At 38.5% G+C, this 19,751-nt stretch overlaps 1 protein-coding gene across 20 annotated transcripts in view; it reads right to left on the reverse strand.

Moving 5' to 3' along the window:
* Positions 1-19,751, reverse strand: part of LOC138675454 (protocadherin gamma-A4-like) — a 732,953-nt gene that overhangs the window by 260,418 nt on the left and 452,784 nt on the right. The window contains exon 1 of one of the 20 annotated variants that reach the window (XM_069763656.1): positions 16,946-19,414. The exons of 17 other annotated variants lie outside the window; for them this stretch is intronic. In XM_069763656.1, coding sequence (XP_069619757.1) covers positions 16,946-19,387 — 2,442 coding nt within the window. In that variant the 5' untranslated portion in view covers positions 19,388-19,414. Of the gene's footprint in view, positions 1-1,810; positions 4,409-6,855; positions 9,447-16,945; positions 19,415-19,751 lie in introns of those variants that run through there. 2 more of the 20 variants (XM_069763658.1, XM_069763655.1) reach the window with 2 other exon arrangements.

The raw sequence follows: 19,751 nt of genomic DNA on the forward strand, positions 1-19,751 counted from the left end.
TGCCGATTTGGTGGGCGGGGTCACTTTGGGTCCGATTTGGTGGGCGGGGCACCTCAGAGGCCGATTTGGTGGGCGGGACACCTCAGAGGCCGATTTGGTGGGCGGGGCCCCTCAGGGGCCGATCTGGTGGGTGGGGCCCCTCAGGGGCCGATTTAGTGGGTGGAGCCCCTCAGGGGCCGATTTGGTGGGCGGGGCTCCTCAGGTGCCGATTTGGTGGGCGGGGTCACTCTGGGTCCGATTTGGTGGACTGGGCCCCTCAGGTGCCAATTTGGTGGGCGGGTCACTTTAAGAGCTGATATTATCTGACAAAACCTGTGTCCTAGTGGGGTCATGTAGAGTTCCTAGGCGTTGGCATACTAACTGGGTCTGACTGCGCATATCAATGAACTAATCAGTCAGTTGGCGGCCATTTTCCTGAAGCCAAGTTCGCATCTCGGCTTCAGAAAAATGGCCGCCGCGATCTCCGTCTGCGCACGCATGGCATCCCACGGCCATTTTCCTGAAGCCCCGGGCAGCAGAGCACTCCATCTGCGCACGCGCGGCCTCAGGAAGATGGCCGCCCCCACCGATAACCAGGGGAATAGCGCCGATCGCGCTCTTTTTCTTCACCTGCGCAGTGGATTCAGCAGTTGGGCATGCGCAAACCACTACGCCACCAACGGAAAGATATGCAAGATCTGGGGGAAGAAAGAGCGATGTCACCATGCCCATCTGACCAGACCAGCCTGATTGACAGGCGAAAACGGCAACTTTGGTAAGGTATTTCAGCAGCATAGGTGGGGAATCAGGGTACACAAAATACACTATAGTAACGCACAGCTCAGGCCCTATTTAACAGTATTTTTATCTCATACTGAAAAAATGGGGTGACAGGTTCCCTTTAAGAGTCTTATCTCAACTCTAGAGAAAAAAAATGCTGTCTAAATTAACAGAAATGTTGCCAACTCAACAGATTAGTACCTACAGTACATGATTTCATTGTGAATATTGATCCATATTAGTGCTAAAGCAAAAATATTCAGCAACGCCATTATCTTAAGAAGCTTATAGTCTTGTTCATCCATATTCTGCTTACTAGTTTTATTTTCTTAGTATGGAGTGGTATCATATACTTAATCAAAGCAAAATAAATAGATTTCATACATATACTTCTCATGAAGTCTGCTCTCACTATTGTTGAAAGAGGTATGATGAAGTATTTTAGTACTGAATCCCAATAATTAACCATTTGTATGCAATTATCTATAAAATATAGTTATTATAAATATGTAAAAAAGCCATAAAATACAGAACCCTTAAATAAATACTAGAATTTTTTTTTTTTAAACATAAATGTATGATTGGATTAACTTATGACAGTCCGACAGCTGACATATTATTAATATTAATATGTATAGTCTCAAAACCAAAAGTGACATAAAATGAGATTGGATATTTATTAAAAAAAAAGCCATAATGAGTTTTTTAAAGATTTATCTAAAAATTTATTTAACAGGATTCAGACTTTAAAAATGCAATTGCTAAAGATTTATCCTTTGAAAGATATTTACCAATATGTTTACTCTTCACCTTTCTTGAACTGCATTGATATACAATTTCTCTTTATATCAGTTTATTTCAGTCTCGCATCGTTCAGTTAAAAGTGTATATCTGTTAAAATATTAGTCAAAAGTTTTGACCAACTAAATAAAACAGTATATTAAAGTTCCAGTAAAGAAATATGAATAACAAAATTATAGCATTTTACTTCAGTTTTGTTTGGACATATAAATAGGTTGAAATGTAATCATGATATACAATTAAAACTTACATTGTTTGCATCATTTGATGAATTCCCCTCAGATGAGGCATCTTGATAAATATCTTTAAATTGAGGATAATTTAAAGGCTGCACAATACTGAAATCTTGTTGCTCCAGGACTGGAGGTAAATTAGTTTGGTAACTCTGCCCCTGAGATCCTGGGGAAACCATCCTGACCTCCATGTATTTTAAGGTCCCATCTGTGTTCAGGTACAGAGCCGGCTGATATTGATCTGTGTAGGATTTGGATTGGGATCCACCAAGAATACAGCAACTACTGCTGTAATCATAACTGTCCTTCCTCAGACATTTCACCAATAATATCATGAAGGTGACAAGTGATACTAAGCTGATGGCCACCAGGGAGATGATTAGATACAGAGTCATATCTGATGGGGGTTTGGAATTGGACAGGAAGTCTCCAGATTTTGGTCTTTCCACTATAACCTCATCCGCTATACTAACAAGTACAGTCACTGTGGTGGATAATGGAGGCGTCCCCTGATCACTGATAGAAATGACAAGTTGTTGCTCCATGTTCTCGGTCTCCTGTAATCCTCTTACAGTTCTCACCTCTCCTGTGAGTTTAGACACCTGAAATGAGGAATAGTTGATGGGATCAATGAGAGTAAACACCAACCAGGCATTGTGACCAGAGTCCAGATCCACTGCGGACAGTTTTGTCACTAGATATCCAGCACTTGCAGACTTGGAAATCCTCTCATGGACAATGAGGTCCTCAGAGTGCTCTGGATACAGCAGAGAGGGGGGATTGTCATTTGTATCCAGAATGAAGATAAAGACGGGAACAGTGGAAGACAACTGTGGAGATCCTGAGTCTTCTACCTTGATGGTGATTTGTAATACCTGGATCTGCTCATAGTCAAAGGATCGCTGAGCAAATATATTCCCATCATTAGAATGAATGTACACAAACGAGGAGACAGAGGAGCCATCAATCTGACTCTCAACTATGGAGTAAATCAGATCAGAATTAACCCCCTCATCTAGGTCAGTAGCAGATACTGTACATAGAAGAGTCCCGGGGTCACTGTTCTCCTTAATGAAAGCATTATAAGTAGACTGTGTGAACACTGGAGCATTATCATTAATATCTGACACCTCAATGGTGACGCTTGTTTTACTGTAGAGAGGAGGAGACCCAAAATCAGAGGCTGTCAGCTCTACTGTATATTGAGAGGTTTCCTCTCTATCCAGACTCCCATCAGTGATCAATGCATAACGATTTGTTATATGTTTTATTTTAAAAGGCACATTAGGTGATAAGTCTAGTTTAATGTCTCCATTTTTTCCAGAATCCTTGTCTATTACATTAACATATCCTACAAGATCCCCAGGCAATGTGTTTTCTGGAATTTCATTAGCCATGGAAGTAATTGTAATTTCTGGGGAATTGTCATTTACATCCTCTATCTCCACTTGAACTATGCAGTTTCCTTCTAATTTGGGAAGTCCTTTGTCTACTGCCTTAATAGATAATTCATAAAAGCTTTGTTCTTCAAAATCCACAACTCTACTCACATATATCTCTCCACTTCTTTCATTTAGTGTAAACAATTTTCTGGCAAATTTAGATGTGTGATCATTAAAGGAATATTCAATTTCACCGTTCATTCCATCGTCATGATCAGTTGCATTTAAAATAAATATTATAGATTTTAAAGGAAGATTTTCCCTAATATTAATTTTATAAACTGACTGATCAAAAGAAGGAAGATTATCATTAATATCTAATACATTGATTGTTATTCTGCAGGTCCCTGATCTGGCCGGTTCTCCTCCATCAATAGCTGTGAGAATGAGGTGATGTTCTTGTTTTTCTTCTCTATCTAAAACCTTTTCTAGTATCAGCTGAGGGATGAGCGTTCCATCCTTACGATTCTTTACAGACAATGAGAAATAAGGATTTGTATTCAGTGTATACTGACTGACTCCATTCACACCGACATCTAAATCCTCAGCAATCTCTACGGCAAACCAAGCACCAGGACCTGTGAACACCTCTGTTATCTCAATAATGCGATCAATAGATGAAAATATAGGTGAATTATCATTAATATCCAGAATCTCTATTTCTAGGGTAAAAAGCTCCACAGGATTCTCAGCCACAACCTCTGTCTGCAGTAAACAGCTGGGACTAGATCCACACAGGCTCTCCCTATCAATCCTGTCCTTCACAACCAGCCCTCCATTTGCCTGATTTACACTGAAATATCTTTGGTATTTCTCAGATCTCAGATGTATCCTGCGCTGAGAGAGCTCTGCACGTTTTATCCCCAGATCCTGAGCCACATTTCCTACCAATGTCCCCGGCTCAGACTCCTCAACAATAGAATAACGAAGCTGCCCAGAGACCCAGCCCCAGCTACACAGGAGAAAGGAGCAGACTACTTGCCATTTCCAGCACGGACAAAAGCCTCTGATGTCCATATCTTAAATGATTGTCTTGATATTTGATGTCATGTAGATCCTGTGTAATCCAAACTGCATGAGGGTGATGAATTTATCTGTCCATATTCCCAAAAATAAAATCCATCTCAAGAAAAGAAAGATCCACACGGCTCTCATCAGGGCTGCAGCTCTTCTTTGTGTGAGAGACGATGGGAGGGTGAATCACTGAGCCAGGGGGAGGAGAGCGCAGAGCTGACATGGGCACATTCTCTGGTATAGACTGAGTAATCTACTGGATGACAAGTCTACCCTCTAGTGGTCAATAGCAAAAAATGCAGAAAATAAATGTAAGGTAACAAGGGAATTGGAATGTTGTTTATTCTATAAATAAGATTAGTCAGTTTTGTTACTTTTTTATTATATTTTGTCTTCTTAGAATAAGAACTTTTTAGGCAGTAACTATGACCTCTTCCCATTTATAATTTACACATTAACCTTTTGACTGTGTTTAATATCCGGAGAGCATTACAAATCTTACAGGAATTATTCTGCATTTTTCATTTTAGTTTCTATTACAAAATCTTTGTACAACCTTTTTCAATAGATCATTGTTTTTTTACATACACCTTCCTGGGTGTCAAGGCATACTTAGGGAAGTAATGAGCAAATTTACTGTATGTGATCATTTCAGCTTCTATTTTAACCAGACACAGATTCTTATGAGACGGTTTACAACACTAGAGTGTTCTGTGATTCTAGTTCCACTTATATATCAGGATATAAGACAAATAGAATATATCTTTTCCTCACTAAATATGTATAATTACAATTTTTTGAATTTTAAAAATAAAAATAACCTACAAAATAATCTCTCCCTGTTTGTTCATTTGTTTATATGTTTGATAGTAAAAATAATATGATTTAGGTTTAACATTATGGGGTTATTTCTTGTACTTTCCTTCAGTATTAATTAAAAAGTATTACTCTAAGAAAAAGAAAAATTATGCACATCAAGCCGTCTCTGTGTTTCCATATATTCACACAAGGTAAGCGACAATACAAATAACATATATGGGCTTTAACATGATGGAATTGTTTCCCATATTTTCACCTTGTAAGAAGCTAACAATAATAGTTAAGAAAAAATACAATAGTTAATATATAGTGATGAGCGAGTGTACTCGTTGCTCGGGTTTTCCCCAGCACGCTCAGGTGATCTCTGAGTATTTGTTATTGTTCGGAGATTTAGTTTTCATCACTGCAGCTGAATGATTTACAGCTACTAGCCAGCCTGATGACATGTGGGGGTTGCCTGGTTGCTAGGGAATACCCATATGTAATCAAGCTGTCTACTAGCCGCAAATCATCCAGCTGTGGCAAGGAAAACTAAATCTTCGAGCAGTCATAAATTCTCGGAGACCCCAGAGCGTGCTCTGGAAAACCCGAGCAACGAGTATACTCGCTCATCACTATTAATCTATAGTTCAGACATAGTGATGAGCGAATATACTCGTTACTTGAGATTTCCCGAGTACGCTCGGGTGACCTCCGAGTATTTTTAGTGCTCGGAAATTAGGTCTTTATTGCCGCAGCTGAATGATTTACATCTGTTAGCCAGCATAAGTACATGTAGAGATTCCCTAGCAAATAGGCAACCCCCACATGTACTAATGCTGGCTAACAGATGTAAATCATTCATCTGCAGCAAAGAAAACTAAATCTCCGAGCACTAAAAAATACTCGGAGGTCACCACGAGCGTGCTCGGGAAATATCAAGTAACGGGTATATTCGCTCATCACTATTCACAAACAAAAAACTCAGAAAACAAAATATGGCTGTCAAGACAATAGAAACAAAAGCTTGCGAGTTTCGATTTGAAGCAAATAAAAGTGATGCACGGTACACTCTCACAGCACTATGTTGGTTCAATCTTTAAAGGAATCACAGCGCCCATTATGCGAGTCTTCTCTCTGTCTTATAAAATAGATAATTCTACTTTGGAAAAAAAAGATATTGCGGTATCACTAAAGGAAGCATATTGGATCTAAATTTCTTCACTGCCACTCCAGCTCTGCAAGAGTGGCTTGGAAAAAGTCCAGGAAAAAAGATATAGAGTCAATAAAGTGGGTAAGAATGTTAGATAAAGTATGAATTCTTCTATGATAGATTCTTTTTTCTGTACAGAAACAACAAACTCACATGCAAAATACATAACAAAGCCTATCCAAAAACTATCAATAATTATTAGTTGACATTGTCAGCTTTCAGGACATGGGTGAAGATATCCAATTTAATGCTAAAGTTATGTGTGAACCAAGTGCTAGTAACTTTTTTTAATCAATGACAAGTAAATATGCCAAACATCATCAAGTAATAGTAAAAGCGGTATTTATAAATCAATATGTTATTTCACATACAGAGAAGAAGCAAATTTATAACTCGGTGTAACTGCACAATTTTGTGAAGACTGGCTACTGCTAATGAACTTTCCAAAAAAACCTACTCTATAAAAATAGATTCTACCACAAGGAGCGCTACAATTCTTGTACAGTGCACTAGTTAAGAACTTAGAAATCAAATATTGTGCCTTTGCCAGTAAATTAAGGCAATATGCTAAAAATATTATCATATAATAACTTACATTGTTTGGATCATTCGATGAATTCCCTTCAGATGAGGCTTCTTGATATACATCTTTTAATTGAGGATAATTTATAGGCTGCACAATACTGAAATCTTGATGATTCGTGATAGGGGGTAAATTAGTTTGGTAACTCTGACCCTGGGATCCTGGAGGAACCATCCTGACCTCCATGTATTTTAAGGTCCCGTCTGTGTTCAGGTACAGAGCCGGCTGATACTGATCTGTGTAGGATTTGGATTGGGAACCACCAAGAATACAGCAACTACTGCTGTAATCATAACTGTCCTTCCTCAGACATTTCACCAATAATATCATGAAGGTGACAAGTGACACTAAGCTGATGGCCACTAGGGAGATGATTAGATACAGAGTCATATCTGATGGGGGTTTGGAATTGGTCAGGAAGTCTCCAGATTTTGGTCTTTCCACTATAACCTCATCCGCTATACTGAGAAGTACAGTCACTGTGGTGGATAATGGAGGAGTCCCCTGATCACTGATAGAAATGACAAGTTGTTGCTCCATGTTCTCGGTCTCCTGTAATCCTCTTACAGTTCTCACCTCTCCTGTGAGTTTAGACACTTGAAATGAGGAATAGTTGATGGGGTCAATGAGAGTAAACATCAACCAGGCATTGTGACCAGAGTCCAAATCCACTGCGGACAGTTTTGTTACCAGATATCCAGCACTTGCAGACTTGGGAATCCTCTCTTGGATAATGAGGTTTTCAGAGTACTCTGGATACAGCAGAGAGGGGGGATTGTCATTTGTATCCAGAATGAAGATAAAGACAGGAACAGTGGAAGACAACTGTGGAGACCCTGAGTCTTCTACCTTTATGGTGATTTGTAATACCTGGATCTGTTCATAGTCAAAGGATCGCTGAGCATATATAGTCCCATCATTAGAATGAATGTACACAAAGGAGGAGACAGAGGAGCCGTCAATCTGACTCTCAACTATGGAGTAAACCATGTCAGAATTAACCCCCTCATCCAGGTCAGTGGCAGCTACTGTACATAGAAGAGTCCCGGGGTCACTGTTCTCCTTAATGAAAGCATTATAAGTAGACTGTGTGAACACTGGAGCATTATCATTAATATCTGACACCCCGAAGGTGATGCTTGTTTTACTGTATAGAGGAGGAGACCCTAAATCAGAGGCTGTCAGCTCTATAGTGTATTGGGCGGTTTCCTCTCTATCCAGATTCCCATCTGTGACTAATGTGTAACGATTCTGATGCAATCTAATTTTAAAAGGCACATTTGGTGATAAACTCAGTTTCATTTCTCCATTCTTTCCAGAATCCTCATCTTTTACATTAATATACCCAATAGCAATTCCTGTCGGTGTGTTTTCTGGGATTATATTTAGAACTGTGGAAAATGTAATTTCTGGGGAATTATCATTAACATCTTCCATATCTATATGAACTATGCAGTTCCCTTCTAATTTTGGAATGCCTTTGTCTTCTGCCTTAATAGATAATTCATAAAAGCTTTTCTCTTCAAAATCCAAATGTCCCTTAATATATATTTTGCCATTGTGCTCATTGAGAGAAAATATTTCTCTAGCAGATTTCGATGTGTGGCCATCAAAAGAAAACTGTATTTCACTATTTGCCCCGTCATCCTGATCTGTCGCATTTAATGTTAATATCACAGTATTGAGTGGCAGATTTTCGCTAATGCTGATTTTATAAACTGACTGATTAAAGACTGGAGGATTATCATTAATATCTAATACAACGATTGTTATTCTGCAGGTCCCTGATCTGGCCGGTTCTCCTCCATCAATAGCTGTGAGAATGAGGTGATGTTCTTGTTTTTCTTCTCTGTCTAAAACCTTTTCTAGTATCAGCTGAGGGATGAGCGTTCCATCCTTACGATTCTTCACAGACAATGAGAAATAAGGATTTGTATTCAGTGTATACTGACTGACACCATTCACACCAACATCTAAATCCTCTGCAATCTCTAAGGCAAACCGAGCACCAGGATTTGTAAAAATTTCAGTGATCTCAATAATATGTATAATAGATGAGAATGTGGGAGAATTATCATTAATATCCAGAATCTCTATTTCTAGAGTAAAAATCTCCACAGGATTCTCAGCCACAACCTCTATCTGCAGTAAACAGCTGGGGCTAGATCCACACAGGCTCTCCCTATCAATCCTGTCCTTCACAACCAGCCCTCCATTTGCCTGATTTACACTGAAATATCTTTGGTATTTCTCAGATCTCAGATGTATCCTGCGCTGAGAGAGCTCTGCACGTTTTATCCCCAGATCCTGAGCTACATTTCCTACCAATGTCCCCGGCTCAGACTCCTCAACAATAGAATAACGAAGCTGCCCAGAGACCCAGCCCCAGCTACACAGGAGAAAGGAGCAGACTACTTGCCATTTCCAGCACTGACAAAAGCCTCTGATGTCCATATCTTAAACGATTCTCTTGATATTTGATGTCATGTAGATCCTGTGTAATCAAAGCTGCATGAGGATGATGAATTTATCCGTCCATATTCCCAAAAAGATAATCCATCTGAAGACAACAAAGATCCACACGGCTCTCATCAGGGCTGCAGCTCTTCTTTGTGTGAGAGACGATGGGAGGGTGAATCACTGAGCCAGGGGGAGGAGAGCCTAGAGCTGACATGAGCACATTCTCTGGTATAGACTGAGTAATCTACTGGATGACAAGTCTACCCTCTAGTGGCCAATAGTCAGAAAAGCATCAAAGCATCTGAGAAAACACTAAATCAGAAATCTCGAAAGATTGATATTCGGAAAATGAATCTATTTTTGTTATAGCCTACATTATATTAAATATTTTTAGGTATTATTGAATTATTATTTTGTTTAAAATTTGATGTAAAGAGCCCTTACAATGCTTCTACCTTTTCTTTCCTTTCTGCTCCTCAAATCTGTTATGCATGGTGAAAAATAAACATTGATAAGTCATAGATATGTTTAGAATATTAAGTTAAAGGTTATACAGTAGATACCGAGTGGCATAGAGGCAATACAACAGAATGTTTTAGAAAGATTAAGAAATATGTACTAAGAGTATAATTACTCAGTACTAAGTATGTATGTATATTAGCAATTATCTTAACAGACTGTTGTTGCACAGATAAGTTACAATACATTGCCTGTGTAGCACTTTACTACTATGATCATCATTAGGCAGCTATTCAGATTTAAAAATATTTAAGAAAAGGTTGCTGCACTTATAAAAGGGTTGAGGTTAATGTTACAGTAAATAAATAATTTCACATCAATGTCATTAATTCATGTAAAATTTATACACATTAGAAATCTAAAAAATTAAACCAATATGTCACTGTTGCCTATGAAAATTTCAGAACAAATTCAATTACATTAAGTAGAGAACAGCGGATCAGGCAACATTCAAATTTGCCTGTTAGCACCTTTTTTTCTGGGAAATTTGATTGAAGGATAAGTTTATTCTGCAATTTTAATGTCTGTTATTACAATGGGTACGTAAAAAAGTATTCAGACCCCTTTAAATGTTTCTTTGCAGCCATTTGGTAAATTCAAAAAAGTTATTTTTATTCTCATTAATGTACACTCTGCACCCCATCATGACTGAAATAAAAACAGAAATGTAGAAATGTTTGCAAATTTATTAAAAAAAGAAAAACTGAAATATCACATGCTTTTAAGCATGCTTTGCTCAGTATTGAGTAGAAGCACCCTTTTGAGCTAGTACAGTCATGAGCATGAGTCTTCTTGGGAATGATGCAACAAGTTTTTCACAACTGAGTTTGGGAATCTTCTGCTATTCTTCCGCGCAGATCCTCGCCAGTTCCGTCAGGTTGGATGGTGAACATTGTTGGACAGTAGTGATGAGCAAGAGTACTCGTTGCTCAGGTGACCTCCAAGAAATTATGACTGCTCGGAGATGTAGTTTTCATTGCGGTAGCTGAATTATTTACAGCTACTAGCCAGGCTGAGTACATGTGGGGGTTGCCTGGTTGATAGGGAATCCCCACATGTAATCAAGCAGGCTATAGCTGTAAATCATTCAGCTGCAGTGATGAAAACTAAATCTCTGAGCAGTCATAAATACTCGGAAAACCCAAGCAATGAGTGCACTCGGTCATCACTAGTGGACAGCCAATTTAAGGTCTTTCCAGAGATGCTCAATTGGGTTTAGGTCAGGGCTCTGACGGGGCCAGTCAAGAATGGTCACAGAGCTGTTTTGAAGCAACGCCTTTGTTATTTTAGCTGTGTGCTTAGGGTCATTGTCTTGTTGGAAGGTGAACCTTTGGCCCAGTATGAGGTCCAGAGCACTCTGGAAGAAGTTTTCATCCAAGATAGCTATGTATTTGACCGCATTCATGTTTCCTTCAATGGCAACCAGGCGTCCTGTCCCTGCAGCTGAAAAAAACCCCAGAGCATTCACTGTTGGGATTGTATTGGGCAGGTGATGAGCAGTGCCTGGATTTCTCCACATATACCGCTTAGAATTATCACCAAAAAGGTCTATCTTCATCTCATCAGACCATAGAATCTTATTTTTCATTGTCTGGGAGTCCTTCATGTGTTTTTTAGTAAACTCTATGTTGGCTTTCATATGTCTTGCACTGAGGAGTGGCTTTCGTTGGGCCACTTTGCCATAATGGCCCGAATGGTGGAGGGCTGCAGTTATAGTTGACTTTGTGGAACTTTCTCCCATCTCCCTACTGCATCTCTGGAGCTCAGCCACATTGATCTTGGGGTTCTTCTTACGTCTCTCAGCAAGGCTCTTATCCTACGATTGCTCAATTTGGCTGGATGCTAGGTCTAGGAAGAGTTCTGGTGGTTCCAAACTTCTTCCATTTAAGGATTATGGCGGCCACTGTGCTCTTAGGAACCTTGAGTACTGCAGAAATTATTTTGCAACCTTGGCCAGATCTGTGCCTGGCCACAATTCTGTCACTGAGATCCTTGGCCAGTTCATTTGACCACATGATTCTCATTTGGTCTGACATGCACTGTGAGCTGTGAGGTCTTCTATAGACAGGTGTGCGCCTTTCCAAATCAAGTTCTAACAGTTTAATTAATCACAGCTATACTTCAATGAGGAAGTAGAACCATCTCAAGGAGGATCACAAGGAAATGGACAGTATGTGACTTAAATATGAGTGTCTGAGCAAAGGGTCTGAATAATTTTGACCATGTGATATTTCGGTTTTTCTTTTTTAATAAACTTGCAAAAATGTCTACATTTCTGTTTTTTTTTTCAGTTAAGCTGTGGTGAAGAGTGTACATTAATGAGAAAAAATGATCTTTTTTTAATTTATCAAATGTCTGCAATGAAACAAAGAGTGAAAAATGTTAAGGGGTCTGAATACTTTCTGAACCCACTGTATGCTCTTGATTCTAGCTAAACCTCTGAGCATAATAAATGGATTTTGTAAAAAATAAACCTTATACTCATCTCATCGCTCACTTCTCCAGCCCCTCCACTTCTCACCATCAGCCATCTGGTCTTCACCTCATCTTCAGATTGCTGTATTTAACACTAAAATCCTCAAACCTCTCACCCTAGACCTGGTTTTCTTAGTTTGATAAGCTGGCGTGGGTTATGTGTATGCATTTGCAAAAGCTATGGTGCAAGCAGAAGCAAGTTACAAAATATCTGCATTTAGGTGGATTTTGTATGCTATGAGTGAAATTCAATTTCACTTTTATTTGAGTTTTATTTTAATTTGCATTAACTTCAATTCCAATCTATTCACTCATTTCTTATGTTGATCATTTTTGATAACCAAAATTTTATATAATGATAAGCTTTATGCCCTTGATTACTTTTGTTGTCATTTGTGCTTTTGTGTGCCAATAAATTGGCTATAATGTGATACCATGTTTACTTGGCATAAGAACTTAATATGCAAATTGTAAGACCCTTTACCCATTAATCAATTGTCCTAAGTCCTCCTGTCTGGATAATAATAATAATAATAATAATAATTTTTATTTATATAGCGCCAACAAATTCCGCAGCACTTTACAATAAGCAGGGACATGTACAGACAATAAATTCAGTACAAGTTAAGACAATGTAAACAGTGACATTAGGGGTGAGGTCCCTGCTCGCAAGCTTACAATCTACAAGGAAATGGGGGAACACAATAGGTGAAAAGTGCTTGTTATTTCAGGTCTGGCAATTATAATAAATAGGGATTTTCATATAAAGCTGCATGATCCGGTCATCAGCCCGTGTGTTTAAGTGCAATAGTCAAGTATCAAGTGCAGTTATCATGTGCATGGAGGGTGTGGAGACAGATGAATAGTAGGGTGCAGATTCAGATTCAGAATAATATTTGGAAGGAGGGAACAGGACAAAGTTAGTTTACTGAGTAGTTGATGTGGTAGGCTTGTTTGAAGAGATGGGTTTTTAAAGCGCGCTTGAATAGGTCGGGGCTAGGTATCAGTCTGATCGTCTGGGGAAGTGCATTCCAGAGAGCTGGCGCAGCACGAGAGAAGTCTTGTAGACGGAGGTGCGAGGTTCGGATTACAGAGGATGTTAGTCTTAGGTCATTTGTAGAACGGAGGGCACGTGGATAGGAAATAGGAATCCAACAAGTTTACAGATGTTGCTAAAATTCTTTTACCTTTTTGCATTAGGTTTCCTTTAAAAAAATATCTTTGAAGACCCACGTTCCAATGCCAGATGAGTAACCAATGTCACATAATTTTGTGTCGATGTTGATAGTATAATGTTATAGGGCACTGTTATTATTTGCACCAAATAAATCTTCCATTTGTGCTTTTTTTAAAGTTTATTTTCCATATGTTGATGATTTATGGTTCTTAGATATTGTCATCTAATTTATCATTTGCAACTTTTCAGTAAGTTGCAACATTTGTCATAAATATACTCTAGTCCAAGTCTGGAGTGATTTATGGACCTCAGGAATGTTTTAGCAATTTTTGCGACATTTTCAAAAAGATGCAATTTTTTGCTTCAAATGTTGCAAAAATTGATACAGACAGAAATAAAAGACCATTTTTGACTGCACAAAATTCATAAACTGTGAGCGCAATTGTGATGAATTTAGGGCAATTGATGTCAGCGAATTACATAAGACAACCCCCTTTCTCCCCCCGCAAATGATAAATCGGGCCCCATATCTTTTACTAGCTAAGTAATATTTATTAATATATAACAAAAGCTAAAGATATATAGAAGACACATTATAAACCTTCTAATTCCATATATTGAATATGCTGAGATTCTTCCATGTTTCTTTATCAATGGAAATTTATTACAAATTATCAGAATAAAAAATAATTCTACACTGGATCCGATACAATTAGCTTTTATCATTTTGTAATTTGTAATCATAAATGCCTCATTTACCAAATTTAGACTATTACTTTACACAACATCATAAATGGCCCACTATGTAAGTAGCACATACCATCACTGCCAGTAAGAGAAATATCTTCTTCTGTCATAAAATAAAAAAGTAAAAAGGGATGCAGATGATGATTAAATGATAGGAAAATGCTCCTACATTTGGTGAGAATTGACCATTATCCTAATAAAGTTTTGAAAAGCTTAACCCTTAAAGAGGTTCTCTACTACTCAGACAACCCCTTTTCAATCAGTATTGTTTCCCTATGTGAATTAATAACAGTTACTGTACACTCACCTATGGTGTGGGCTCCTTTCCCGCAAGGTTGGCACATGCTCTCCTGATGTTATCAATATCATGCGAGCGCTGCGGCAAATCAGTGGTCTCTTCTTTTTCACTTTCTTCAGCCAAAACTAACACTCAAAAAAAGTTAGAGCTGTTGCTGCTCTCTGACCTCCTCTGGATGCCAATTATGTTAGAAGCAAGTGAGAGTGAACAGCCTATTAGCAGCTGCTGATGAGCTACAGACAGGGCCGGACTGGCCATCTGGCAATTCCGGCAAATGCCAGAAGGGACTGTCTGGGCGTGGGCCTCCTTGTCTGCTTTGTTGTTAACAGAATTGGTGTTATCAAGACACCCTTACTGTTAAGAACTATGATGAAGCACAAAGTCGCCGACTCGGTCACTTGCCCCTTAGGCCACCAGTATCATTGGAAATATTGGTCTTGTAGTAAATCTTGCTTTTCTCCATCCAGGGTAATATTAGTAATATATCCCATCTGGTGCTTGGGGACAGTGACAGCATGGGACTGTGTGATTTCAAATGCCAGGGATGAAGTTCAGACCCAGTCCATACCTGGCTATGGGGATTGAGTGACATAATTATATCACGCAAGCCGCAGGAGAGCTAGTGCCATCATTATTGGAATTGTGCCAGCACCAGAGGTGAGTATAGCTGTTTCTATTTTACATAGAGGAACTATGATGATTGAGAAGTGGTTGGTCAAGTAGTAGACAAACCCTTTAAACAAATTAATTAGGAGAAAATGTTTCTAATAATCTAAACATCTTATACTACAAGCTCCATCTGTACAGACTTGTATGGTTATCGAGGTGCATTGGCTCGTCTATTTGGGTAAAATTGCCGCAGCTCAGTGCAAATCAATGAGCAGATGCCTGCAGAAATAGCACAGGCGTAGCGTACCAAAATTATAAAGCACAGTGCGTCTCACGTAAATATTACCTCATCTGTGGTGGGGAGTTGTGTTATACACCTGATAAAAAGTAAATTGATTCAGTGTAATATTGAATTTTAAATATGATATTCACTGCCATTAAAATGGAACCATATTTTAATATTGAATCCAAAACAGCAAACAAAGCTTTTTAAACTTTCTTTTCTGTGCAAATCAAATCATGACAAAAAATGATAGAAAATATGATTCAGAAATTATTTCAGAAACAGAATATAATCAGGTTCACCTACTGTATAATAGCTCAACAACAAAGAGTTTCTCAATATTGAGTTGCTTATCAGTAAAGATTAGAAAAGAAAAAAGCTAAATATTTAATATATATAAGCTGAATATTAACACTTCCAGAAAAAGGACACTGTGGTACATCCTTTGTCAAGTCTCTGCATATGAAGCAGGCTCAGAAGCTGAGCCCGCACGCTCCTTAGCAATAGTCAACTGCGCTTTATAGAAGGCATCTGCCTGTACCTGTGGCAGATTGAACAGATTTACTGTAGTTTAACCATTTAAAACTGCTGTAAATTTGTGACAGCAGTATTTAAATTACATAATTGCCATTGCATGCCTATATCAGCTCCAATGTGCCCGAAATATTCAGATCAACATATCAGTAAATTCCATCATGGTATTTCTGTGATAAAACGTTAAACATAAATTAAAAAAAAGAAAAGGAAACAGATAAAAGTTTGAATCAACCCCATTAAGAAGTAAAGAAACATTAAAAAAGTTAAGAAACAAACATATTTGGTATTAATGAGTTATTAAAAGTATGATCTATGAAAATGTAACAATAATTAATCTAATCTAGGTAAATTCAGAATAAAGGAAAAAATAAAAATTACAGTTTTTTGGGTCATAGCAACTCCACAAAAAAAGTGATAAGAAGTGATCAAAACATCTTATTTACCTCAGAATTATAAAATATAAGCTCGCCAAAATATAGCTCTCAAACGGCTCTACTGACAAAGAGGTGAAAGTGTTATGGGTCTTAAAAAAACAGTAACAATTGCTGTCATTGTACTGATCTGGAAAATCATACTGCCGGGTCATTTCTATAGCACAATAAAGCCACAAAAGCAAAAACAAATGTGCAATGGCACCTTTTTTTTCAGAATTATAAAGTGAATGGTGTCCTTCAAAACTACAATTTGTCTCTCAAAAATCAAACTTTCATACAGTTATGCTAGCAAAAAATATCACTCTTGGAAGAAGGAAAGAAAAAAACAAAAGCGCATAAACGGAATATCGCCATGTTGGGAAAGGGTTAATTGTAAGTAAATAAGAACAGTTTTTAGGATTAATAAAGGAATTAATGTAATTGATTCAGTCAAGAAAATGCCACTGTAAAATGAATTCAACAGATGCGAACTCCTTTTAACACCGCAAGTTTTATAATTTGACATCATATTTGTTACACAAAAATCAACCAGTATGTTAGTAAGCTAAAATATTAGGACTTACATTGTTTGAATCATTTGATGAATTCCCATCAGATGAGGCTTCTTGATATACATCTTTTAATTGAGGATAATTTAAAGGTTGTACAAAACTGAAATCTTGTTGCTCCAGAGCTGGAGGTACATTAGTTTGGTAACTCTGCCCCTGTGATCCTGGGGGAACCATCCTGACCTCCATGTATTTTAAGGTCCCATCTGTGTTCAGGTACAGAGCCGGCTGATACTGATCTGTGTAGGATTTGGATTGGGATCCACCAAGAATACAGCAACTACTGCTGTAATCATAACTGTCCTTCCTCAGACATTTCACCAATAATATCATGAAGGTGACAAGTGACACTAAGCTGATGGCCACTAGGGAGATGATTAGATACAGAGTCATATCTGATGGGGGTTTGGAATTGGTCAGGAAGTCTCCGGATTTTGGTCTTTCCACTATAACCTCATCCGCTATACCGACAAGTACAGTCACTGTGGTGGATAATGGAGGCGTCCCCTGATCACTGATAGAAATGACAAGTTGTTGCTCCATGTTCTCGGTCTCCTGTAATCCTCTTACAGTTCTCACCTCTCCTGTGAGTTTGGACACTTGAAATGATGAATAACTGATGGGGTCAATGAGAGTAAACACCAACCAGGCATTGTGACCAGAGTCCAGATCCACTGCGGACAGTTTTGTCACCAGATATCCAGCACTTGTAGACTTGGGAATCCTCTCATGGACAATGAGGTCCTCAGAGTGCTCTGGATACAGCAGAGAGGGGGAATTGTCATTTGTATCCAGAATGAATATAAATACGGGAACAGTGGAAGACAACTGTGGAGATCCTGAGTCTTCTACCTTTATGGTGATTTGTAAAACCTGGATCTGCTCATAATCAAAGGATCGCTGAGCATATATATTCCCATCAATGGAATTAATGTACACAAAGGAGGAGACAGAGGAGCCGTCAATCTGACTCTCTACTATGGAGTAAACCAGATCAGAATTATCCCCCTCATCTAGGTCAGTAGCAGATACTGTACATAGAAGAGTCCCGGGGTCACTGTTCTCCTTAATGAAAGCATTATAAGTAGACTGTGTGAACACTGGAGCATTATCGTTAATATCTGACACCCTGACGGTGACACTTGTTTTACTGTATAGAGGAGGAGACCCGAAATCAGAGGCTGTCAGCTCTATGGTATATTTAATGGTTTCTTCTCTATCCAGTTTACCATCTGTGACCAATGCATAACGATTCTGATGCAATCTTATTTTAAAAGGCACATTTGGTGATAAACTCAGCTTTACCTCTCCATTCTTTCCAGAATCCTCGTCTTTTAAATTAATATGCCCAATAGCAATTCCTATTGGTGTGTTTTCTGGAATTATATTTAGAACTGTGGAAAATGTAATTTCTGGGGAATTATCATTAACATCTTCAACTTCTATGTGAACTACGCAGTTCCCTTCTAATTTTGGAAAACCTTTGTCTTCTGCCTTAATAGATAATTCATAAAAGTTTTGCTCTTCAAAATCCACATGTCCTATAATAGAAATCTCCCCATTTTGTTCATTAAGAGAAAATTTTTCTCTAGTAGATTTTGATGTGTGGCCATCAAAATAAAACTGTATTTCACCATTTGCTCCGTCATCCTGATCTGTCGCATTTAATGTTAATATCACAGTATTCAGTGGCAGATTTTCCCTAATGCTGATTTTATAAACTGACTGATTAAAGACTGGAAGATTATCATTAATATCTAATACAGCGATTGTTATTCTGCAGGTCCCTGATCTGGCCGGTTCTCCTCCATCAATAGCTGTGAGAATGAGGTGATGTTCTTGTTTCTCTTCTCTGTCTAAAACCTTTTCTAGTATCAGCTGAGGGATGAGCGTTCCATCCTTACGATTCTTCACAGACAAAGAGAAATAAGGATTTGTATTCAGTGTATACTGACTGACACCATTCACACCAACATCTAAATCCTCTGCAATATCTAATGCAAATCGAGCACCAGGAGACACTACTAATTCTGTGATTTGAATAATTTGATTAATGGATGAGAATGTGGGAGAATTATCATTAATATCCAGAATCTCTATTTCTAGAGTAAAAAGCTCCACAGGATTCTCAGCCACAACCTCTATCTGCAGTAAACAGCTGGGACTAGATCCACACAGGCTCTCCCTATCAATCCTGTCCTTCACAACCAGCCCTCCATTTGCCTGATTTACACTGAAATATCTTTGATATTTCTCAGATCTCAGATGTATCCTGCGCTGAGAGACCTCTGCACGTTTTATCCCCAGATCCTGAGCTACATTTCCTACCAATGTCCCCGGCTCAGACTCCTCAACAGTAGAATAACGAAGCTGCCCAGAGACCCAGCCCCAGCTACACAGGAGAAAGGAGCAGACTACTTGCCATTTCCAGCACTGACAAAAGCCTCTGATGTCCATATCTTAAACGATTGTCTTGATATTTGATGTCATGTAGATCCTGTGTAATCCAAGTTGCATGAGGATGATGAATTTATTTGTCCATATTCCCTAAAAGATAATCCATCTGAAGAAAAGAAAGATCCACACGGCTCTCATCAGGGCTGCAGCTCTTCTTTGTGTGAGAGACGATGGGAGGGTGAATCACTGAGCCAGGGGGAGGAGAGCGCAGAGCTAACATGAGCACATTCTCTGGTATAGACTGAGTAATCTACTGGATGACAAGTCTACCCTCTAGTGGTCAATAGTCAGAAAAGCATCTGAAAAAACACTAAATCAGAAATCCTGAAAGATTGATATTTGGAAAATGAATCTATGTGTGTTA

Source organism: Ranitomeya imitator, chromosome 4 (assembly GCF_032444005.1).
Source record: "Ranitomeya imitator isolate aRanImi1 chromosome 4, aRanImi1.pri, whole genome shotgun sequence".
Lineage (NCBI taxonomy): Eukaryota > Metazoa > Chordata > Amphibia > Anura > Dendrobatidae > Ranitomeya > Ranitomeya imitator.